This window comes from Musa acuminata, chromosome BXJ3-6 (genome assembly GCF_036884655.1).
Source record: "Musa acuminata AAA Group cultivar baxijiao chromosome BXJ3-6, Cavendish_Baxijiao_AAA, whole genome shotgun sequence".
Taxonomy (NCBI): Eukaryota; Viridiplantae; Streptophyta; class Magnoliopsida; order Zingiberales; family Musaceae; genus Musa; species Musa acuminata.
Window position 1 is genome coordinate 35,081,101 of NC_088354.1, and position 10,018 is coordinate 35,091,118.

Sequence of the window (10,018 nt, forward strand, 5' to 3'; positions counted from 1 at the left end):
GCCATTTTGTTGCGGCGTTCGGAGGGCTGGGCCCCACGCGCAAGATGGGTGCGGGAGGTGGCGTCACCCTTGAAACTCCCGGGGTGACTCGGTCCGGATCGAGAGCAGGAGTTCGCTAACAAGCCAGCTAATCGACACTAACTAATCTGCCAAAAATAGGATTAAAAAAAAGAAAAAAAAAAGGTAATATTTTTTATTCTGCGTTTGGAGACAAAGAAGATAACCCTGGGAATAATAATACAAGTAACCACGGAAGACGGGGGGGGGGGGTGGAGAGGGGGTGGCGGGGGAGAGAGAGAGACAGAGAGGAGACAAGAACGGGAACCAAGGAGGCGTTGGAGCCACGGAATTGGACGACGGAGGAGGAGAAGAATGGGAGGAGGGGAACGGGACGGAATCTGTCTCCTCCTTCTATCCTCGCTCACGATTCCAATAAATTATCTTTCGGACTAGATCTTTCCCCCAATCCTGATCCCTTCTCTCTCCCCCCCACCGCCGCCGCCACCACCACCACCACCACCACCTCCTCCTCATCTTCCCTCTCCTTTCGAGAAAGTCGTTTTTTTCTTGCAAGAACACATTTCGCACACTGCTGCAAAAAAAATTCCATCTTTTTGTTATGATCCATCGTTCAAGATTCGGATTCTTCCCTTAATGTAAACATACATACATATGCATACGCGGTTTTCTTTGTTTGTTGTTGTTTCCATATGCAGTTTGTCAATCCCGATTTCTGCAAGTGGTCAATCGAGAAAATAGTATAAAGAGGGAAGACGAAGTTGTAGTGGTTGGATTGAAGAGCGGGGGCGGGGCGTGTATTTCGTGGGGGTTTCGACGGATCCGCCAAACTGGAACGTTTGGTTCCGCTGCCTGGCTGCACTGGAGTGCATATTGGATGTGGTCAGGGCCCTTCCGCTGGGTTCCTGCCTGCCGTCTGACGGACAGAGCGGCGGCTCCAGCCCGTCGTCCCCGGCGTCCCCGGCGTCGGGGACCAGGCGGCCGCCGAACTTGTCGGAGGAGGAGCAGATCCAGGGGATGCCTGGGAAGATGTTCCTCAACGGCGCCACCAGCGCCGCGTCGCTCTTCACCCAGCGGGGCAGGAAGGGGATCAACCAGGACGCCATGCTCGTGTGGGAGGTTTGTCTGATTTCTTCACTGTGTTATTTGGATTCGAACATTTGGACCCTTATGAATGTTTGGATATGTTTTTGATGTTTGTGGCACCGTAAAAAGCCTCTTGATATTTACATTTTCCCATGGAAATCCTTCAATTGGATCTTGTAGGGATCCTTTTCTTATTGTATTTGCTGTGCAGATGCAGTATCTCCTATGGAATGGAGATTCAACTTATCTGATGGCTTCTTTGTTATTATTTTCTTGTCATCTTTTGATCACATCTGATTATTTTCTTGTCCAACTTTGGATTGGATATTAGTCCGGCAAGATTTATCTTTGGCAATTATATGCTTATACAATATCAACTACTATAAATTATTTGTATATAGTACTTGTGTTGTAGTTAAGTTTTTAATACAGCAAGTGCTTTGGTTTGAAACTATCATCATCTGAGACTGTGGGATGGTCCTGTTGTTTCTTTTTTGCTTCTTCTTCCTACTTTACCAAACTTTGACACAGTCTATTTTCACATAAAGTACATGTTATATGCCTTTTCTGCTTGCTTCCTGCTTTTAGTTGTTTTGGAAATTTTCTGCCTACAAAATGGCATCATCTTATGTTTTGTGGACAATTTTATCTTTCATATGCAGAATTTTGGAGATAGAAGTGATACTGTTTTTTGTGGAGTTTTTGATGGTCATGGTCCAAATGGCCACAAGGTGGCGAGGAAAGTGAGAGATATTCTCCCTCTAAAGCTGCGTGCCAGTTGGGAAGTATATATAGGTAATGATGAATGCAGAGAGAACAATATCAGCAGTACCAGAAGCATGAATTCAGAGGAAACTTCATCTATGAACCTCAATGAAGAATCCAAAGCTTCTGTTGGCTTTGAAGAAAGAGTCAAGCATTCAGAAACATTGACAATATTGAAAGACTCATTCCTAAAGGCTTTTAGAATAGTGGATAAAGAACTGAGACTGCATCCAGATATCGATTGCTTTTACAGTGGGACAACAGCAGTTACTTTGGTCAAGCAGGTTGGCTACTAGTCATTAGCTTCCTATCATATTTTCTTTTTGAACTGATGAAGCATCTCGGGACAAGTTCTAGTTAATACAAAACAAATTCTACTGTTTTCTGTTGTTAATGTGGGTTTCCTTCATCTATAGGGTCAAGATCTTGTCATTGGAAATGTTGGAGACTCAAGAGCAGTATTAGGCACAAGAGATCAACATAACACCTTGGTTGCAGTCCAGTTGACTGTGGATCTTAAACCAAATCTTCCCAGTATGGTCTTTTTGTCTTTTGTTTATTCTTACTCTAAGAATGCTAATGCATTTTTTATATGTACAAACCTATGCAAACAGGCATGTGCATCTATATATTCCATTTTGACATTTGTTTGTAGATTTGGCTATTCTTCTTTTTTATGATGTTTAAATCTATACTGGATCTATTTTTATACATTTATATGCCTATCATTTAAAGGGATGATACTCTAATTATCCAATGCGCCTGTGTCGCTAACCTCCATTGGTACTACAAATGAAGGTAACTCTGTTAATCACATCTTTTTGTGGAAAACATGCCTTACTAGGTGGCATTTGGTTGGATGACCCCCTCTAGTAGCAGTGGGGAGGTGGGGAAGAAAAATTTAGTGTGTTGCTCCGACATCCAAAGTCCTTGATGACCATTTTTGCCTTTTCTATTTATGGTCCCCCTAGTCAGAACCGAGTTTGTGGTGAGAATCAGAGGTATATCAGGTCCAAGATGCTGGGGTACCAAACTGATGTACCAAGGTGACTCAAACTGAGTTGTCGAGGTGCGAATCAAAGACAGCTCTGAGATGGCTCCAGTCCAAGGTGCAAAAATACTGACCTAAGGTCAAATTGACCAAACTGAACTGATACACTATAAGAGTTGACTTTGGCTTTCTTTGCTAAAGTGGATTATATACACATGTGATATCAAATATCCAAGGTGGTTAATATTTGAGTGTTCATCCGAATCGAGGTAACATGAGTTGAGGGTGCCAACCGAGTCGAGGTAAGGTACTCTGAATTAGATGAAATGTACACCTAGGTGATTCAAGGTGGATACTGCAAAATAGTGAGGGTTTAGGAGTGTGTCCAGCAGGTCTTCTAATGCTCACCTTAGAACACAATATAAGTTGGAGAATAATCTGAGGTGGCATTCGAGGAGCTCAAAGCTCGAGAGTAAAGAGAGTCTAGTCCTTTCTACCTTACAAGGGGTTCCCTTTTGTAGTTCAAAGTCCTTGCAACGGTCTAGTCCTCATGATCAGCTTTCTATTTGGGTTGGATGAGATGGCTAATCTGTCGCTACTTCTGTTGGGGTATTGTTAACAATGTGGTGAATAGTTATATACTTATATATGATGGTTAGCTGTAGAGCCACAATATGCTGTTTTGACCATGTCAGTGATATGTCAGATCAGCGATTTTAATATGGGCGAGGCGAGCGCCCGAGCGCCTCGCTTCATGTCCAGGTGCCTCACTTCGAAGAGGCGTCACCTGGGTGCTCGCCTGAGCCCAGGCATCGTGCGCTTCGGACGAGCGCCGAGGTTAAACTGGGTAACCGAACTAGTGTTTTACATCTGGTTAGGTCTCCAATGTTTTAGTTGGTTCAATTAAACTAATTAAAGCATCGATATCAGCACTGGTTTGGTCTCCGATGCTTTAGTTGGTTCAATCGAATCAATTGAAGCACCGATTGAACCAACTGAAGCACCGATATCAGCCTCCCAGCATCCCTCTCATGACTTCCCCAACCTTAACCCTGCTCGTGATTCTGTCGTTGACATTTCCTCTCTGTTGTCGCTGCCTCTCTTCTCTACCGTTGCCTCTCTTTGCTGTCGCTGCTCTCCGTTGCCGCTACCACTATTGCTGCTTGTTGTTGCTGTTGTTGCTCGTCGTCGTTGCTGCCGCTGCCACTATCGTTGCTCTCACTCCTGCTGCCGTTGCTTGCTGCTACCGCTGTTGCTTCTCTCAGTTAGCAGCCTCAGTCTTAATCTTACACTGCACCCCCGTTGCGTTGACGTTGTCACTACCGCTACTGCCACTGTCACTATCGCTACTCGTCGCTGCTCGCCACAATATTTTTTTATTTATTAGATTAATAATATATTATTTTGATTTTAATACTGCTAATTTTTATTTATTTAAAATTATTGTTATTGTTTTGAATTTTAAGATTTCTTATTAATGTGATATTGTGAGTATGTAAGATTTTTTTAATTTAATATCATATTTTTATTTTAAATAATTATATTTATTAATTATATTATATATTTTGATATTTTAGCACCTCGTTTTGCTTGGGCGAACGCCTAACGCCTAACGCCTCGGGCAGTTTTGGACCTTGGTGCCTTTTGGCGCCTAGCACTTTTTAAATCATTGTGTCGGATAGTTTATTTGTTGCCTTCTGATGTGATTAAAGGGTTTCACTAACACCCCCCTCAGACAAAGGGTTTTGCTTTGATATATAATCCAGGTAAACACTTGTCTTATCGAAGGCAACTTAGTAGGGCAGGGAACCAATGCTTTCAATAAAAGGAAATTTGAAGTCTTAGGAATTTGCTAAGCTTTTAAAGCTTGAAAATGCCACTTCATATTTAGCATCTTTTGCCTCCACCGAGTTCAGGTCAATTTATGCTCCGTGATGATTGTATACTGCAAAGAATATACATCATGATGCTCCATTAAGGCATTCAGAAGGATCAGTCACAAAGAGCCAAAAGGATACATTTTTTGAGGCAATATGGAAGAATATGAGAACATGAATTCTTTTGAAGGCTATATAGAAGAATATGAAAACATGAATTCTTGAAGTGTTGGCATTTAGTAGGTAAGGATGGTAGAACATGGATACAACATTGTGTTTCTGGGGATAGTTTGGGCTTGTTGATTGTCTTTGACAATTTCGATAAACTTATGATGGCTTCCTTGAAGGAAAGTATGCAGAATGTTACTATGATTTTCTGTTTGATTAATTAAACTTCTATACTCTGAAAATAATCGAGTTGCCATCTTGTTGTCTTATCGTCTTGTTAATGAGATGATGTTACCACCTTAGTTAATCCTTTTCAATTATGAGTTATCTAGGAAACAATCACCTAGTGCCATTGTCTGAAAAATCATACTAATAATATGTTCTCCTGGTTATATCCAATTTCAGTTTTTTTTTTTCTTTTTTTGACTTATTACAATATAACGATCATTAAATGGAAGAACACATGAACTGTAAATTGCTAAGTACTTTGACTTTCCATATTAGTCTGTGAAGATTGTTTTTGAATGGTACTATAGTCATGCAGATTAATCTTTTGAGATACTGCAATAGCAGCCCTTTTGATGCAGATTAGGTTTGATGAGTTTCATACTGTAGGAAACAAAAAAATGAAATGCGACCAATCTTACAATGACTTTTTGTTGCAAAATCATGCCTTTCTACAACCAAGTGTTTTGATTTCACAAAAACTGTACCTGTGCATGATGCCAAGATATCTTGTTTCTACAAGATATTGAAGTCAGTTGCATCATAAAACTTTATTTGGTAACTTGTTAACATAACCTTTTCAACATTAGAATAATGTAGACTGCTATTTGCACTAATATTACTACTGTTGGAAAGAATTTGTCATTGTTTGTAGTGAAGTTTTGTGTATGTACCTAAAGTAAATGATAGCCTTAGTGTCTATATGGTGAACTTCATTCTTGTCCATGCTTGGTTTTGCTTCTGAAGTCCTATTTCTTATTCAAGAGTATACAAACTTTTTTTCTGTATGTAAATTCACCTTGCTGAAATGAACATTGGACAATTTTCTTTTAACTTGAGATATTTTGTTTCAGAGCTATGATGTGCTACATTGTTGTTCTTCAAATATTTAAATGAGTTTTTCTACTGCCTCAAAAAATGGATCTGGTACTTGTGCTAACTGCTAAATATATGTTTGGATGTAACTAACCAATGTTCTTGCTCTTTTTGTTCTTCTAGTTAGATATTTTCTTTTATTCAGTCAAATTTTCAGATGGATAAGCATTTCTGAATGTTTTTATAACCACTTTGCTACTGGTTTTAAATGTTCTCAAATGGACTACAATTTCAATGTTAAACTTTATGATTTTCTTGACAGGGGAAGCAGAAAGAATTAGGCGTTGTAGGGGCCGTGTCTTTGCTCTTCGGGGTGAGCCAGAGGTGGCTCGTGTATGGCTGCCTAATATTGACTCCCCTGGATTGGCAATGGCACGAGCCTTGGGGGATTTTTGTTTGAAGAATTTTGGTTTGATTTCTGTGCCAGAGATTTCATATAGACGCATCACAGAAAAAGATGAGTTCATCGTCTTGGCTACTGATGGGGTAAGATGGATAATGATTTCTCTCTGTTTCTGTAGCAGCCAACCAAAACACCAAGAACTTATTGTCGAATGGCCTCTTTATAGTTTCCGAATGAGCATGACTTTGCTACTGCTAATGCTTTTGCACATTATGTCAGGTCTGGGATGTATTGTCCAACAGAGAGGTGGTAAAGATTGTCAGTACTGTTTCTGCAAGGTCCTCCGCGGCTCGTATTCTTGTTGAATCAGCAGTTAGGGCATGGAAGCTCAAGTATCCAACCTCGAAGATTGATGACTGCGCTGTGGTCTGCCTCTTCCTTGGTATAGATTCATCCAATGATGCCTCCATTGCCAAGGCCAGTGAAGTTGGTTTACCACTGGATGCCATCGAGATTGGCCACGACAAACAAGAACCTGCAGGGCCAACTTGTCTGAACCAATCTGGCACGATCAGAGCTCGCACTGCGAACTATCAGGATAAGGAAGCTACAAAAGACCATGTCTAGATCTCAGTCACGTCAAGAACCTCCTGCTGCAGTGACATCTGAGTGCAGGGTGATGACGGGGGTGCTCTGCTCTAGAGAGTTTGTGCCAAGTGAATACCTTAATGATGCTGCCAAAGTTCATTACAGGGAGGAAGCTGCCAGCAACCGGCTAGGCCGCAGCTTAATTAGTCTCCGTGGGCTTATTAAAGATGTCAGCAGTTGGAACTCTTTGTTTTCGATGAGAAGAGCAGCCCGACTATATTAGAATGTCCAGGTGTTCTCTCTCGTGTGATCTCCTATATGTCAGTGTGTAGGATTGCATTTTTTTGTTTGTACAACTTCCAACTTGTTTACTATAATTTGTTATATTTGTCATTTGAGATTTGAGAAATCTACCATCTTAACCATGTCAAACAATACTATGTTTATTTATTTATTTGTTTCGGTATATCATGGTTTACATGAGTTGTTCGAGTAATTATATTGCCTTTTGCCTTTCCACAAAACACACTATCATGTATCATTTCAGTTGAAACGAGTTGAGTACCTGAAACCCTTTCTTCAAACACATTATCATGTACCATTTGTGTGTGCATGAGTTGAGTTCCTGGAAGAAAAAGCTGGTGAGAAGTGGCTTTTCATGGTCATGTCTGTGAAGGATATTATAGTTTGGAGAAAGAACAAACAGCAGGAAATGGTGGTGATTGTGTAGCATTTGTTGAGGAGAAGCTTGCGGCAAGCGGGTCCTCCAACAATATCCTTTTCCGAGGAGAGAGTTTTGGATGAGGCTACCAGCTTTGGATAAGTGTGGTCCAGAAATTTTATTTTCAGCTTGCAGATAATAGATCACTTTTCTTGATCACTAAGTTGTCACAAGATGTTGGAAGATGGCAGACACTGCTGAATACAGTCAGTCGTAGAGGATCTATCATAGGCAGGCAGAGTGTGACTTGAAAGCGACAGTGAGTGGTCAATTCTGAAAGCAGGGGAAACACAGAATTCTCAAGGAACAAAACATTTGAGGTTCTGCCATTTTCTTATCAAAATTAAGTACAAGGAATGAATATTCATAGATTTAGCCACAGCACGTTCGATGATATTAAGTTAGCATACCGTCTGATGTATCGACACCATATTGGCCAATATGATATGAGCTCACCTCACCACTGTTTCCGTAGGATCTCATCAACACTGTTTCCGATTCCGAATCCAAGGCGCAAGTTTTACGTGGCAACGGAAACTACATGTTCGATTCCATTTAAGGCTAACTCCCGACACAATCCGATTCCATTTACGATTCTGAGACCGGCATGGGTATAAATAAAGCTGCTCCCATCGGGACGGGGGAAGTGCGAGAAGGCGGCGACGATGGAGGGTCATCTTTGTGCTGACACTGCTGCTTGGTGTCTCTATGCTAAGCTGAAGGCGTGGAGGCCGCCGTCGGAATCGTGTAGGCTATTGGCTCCGGTGGTGATCAAGCTCCACTACACCGTGTTGCACTTTCACGGAGGTCGAGTGATGCAGGAACCGCCGTGCCCCTACCACTGCTACGTGTTCACTCTCGGGGAGTTCCTCCACCATGAATCTCGCGGCCTGGCGATCTCGTTCCTTCTCTTTCACGGAGGCGCCTACGGCCGTGATTTCCATGCCGCTAGGCAGTTGGAGGAAGAACTCTTCACCTTCTGCAATGGCCCAGTTGAGTCGGCTCTCAACGTGGGCAGAGGGATCGAGATCACCGTCGGCATCCGCTTCGACCGGCACTGGATCGGATTGGAGCCTTCTTTCGTCGTCGGCGGGGGTTTCGGCGGTGTGCCGGCGTCGTCGGATGCAGCGAAGGAGCTGGTGGTGGTGAAGTACGAGCGTGGTGGAGATGTCCGAGAGGAGAGTTGCAGGATCTGCTTGGAAGAGTTCGACGAGGGCGCCGAGGTGACGCAGATGCCATGCACGCACGCCTTCCATGGCGGCTGTCTCGCTCGATGGTTGGAGAGCAGCCACATCTGCCCTCTCTGCAGACACGCCATAGCCGATTCCGCTGGTCCCTGAAGCACTTCTCCTCTTCATCGATCGGTCTTCGTCCCAAGATTCACGGACAACCTCTTGCTGTATGATAGTTCCCCATACATGGGTGAGGACTTGAGCCAGCCAGTAATTGGCTCTTAAATATGAGTAGAGATCTGCAAATATGGGTGAATGTAAACAGTGAACGATTAAACAGAGAATAAATTGTTCTTAGAGTTTACTCTCTTTCCTTATATTTTCTCTTTTTCTATCTCTTTCATACAAATTATTTGGGACATACACCAATCACGCCCACGTATTTCTTATATATAAATCCATAGAATTCATAATCTGGTGCTGATGTGAACAAACTATGATTTGAGAATAGGTGATGTAGTGAGGACAATTGGCACATCTCCTTTCACTCATCTTATAACGCAGCTTCCTCACTATCTTTTCCAGCAAATACATGTACATGAAAGAAAATACATGGCAGTTCTCCTCATTCCTTATTCTATGAAGCTATGATTTTAGGGTTTGTATTTGTAATTTAGGATCATTATTCCACAAATTAATTATATCTAAATGTAATTCTGATAAATACTGCACGGAAAAAAATATTTAATATAATTACACTAGTTAGTATCAATCAAATAAACTATATATATATAATTAATTTAAATTATTATCAACTAAATTAGCTATAGTACAAAAAGTTGTGACAAGATGATGATGCATTGCTCTCTACTTGCCTGATTCCTACCCTATCTGATTTTACTTTGAGAAGTCGATCCTAAGATTGTAGTATAAATGATCGAGTTCTTCAGATCCTTCAAAATTTAGGGATGAGATTTTGGTCGGATTCTAATTAGGCAAATTTATTTGGTAATGTCTGATTCGAATTAGGACTGTTTTCCAACATAATTCGATTCCATTTCGGATTTGGAAACCGGCATGCGTATAAAGCCGCTCCCATGGTAGGAAAACCAAGATGACATAGCGGAAGCGCGCGAGAAGAAGAAGGCGACGATGGAGGGTCATCATTGTGCTGGCCGGGTTGGTTGG

General features: G+C 41.8%; 2 protein-coding genes across 2 annotated transcripts; both read left to right on the forward strand.

Moving 5' to 3' along the window:
* Positions 1-277: 277 nt before the first annotated feature.
* On the forward strand, positions 278-7,403 carry LOC103989276 (probable protein phosphatase 2C 33). The gene is made up of 5 exons (XM_009408077.3): positions 278-1,137; positions 1,767-2,153; positions 2,286-2,403; positions 6,269-6,492; positions 6,629-7,403. Exons 1-5 carry the CDS (start codon positions 1,036-1,038, stop codon positions 6,974-6,976), a joined length of 1,179 nt encoding a protein of 392 aa, XP_009406352.1. The 5' UTR covers positions 278-1,035; the 3' UTR covers positions 6,977-7,403.
* Positions 7,404-8,323: 920 nt separating this feature from the next.
* On the forward strand, positions 8,324-8,998 carry LOC103989826 (probable E3 ubiquitin-protein ligase RHC1A). The gene has a single exon (XM_009408771.2). It carries the CDS (start codon positions 8,324-8,326, stop codon positions 8,996-8,998), a length of 675 nt encoding a protein of 224 aa, XP_009407046.2.
* Positions 8,999-10,018: the final 1,020 nt, after the last annotated feature.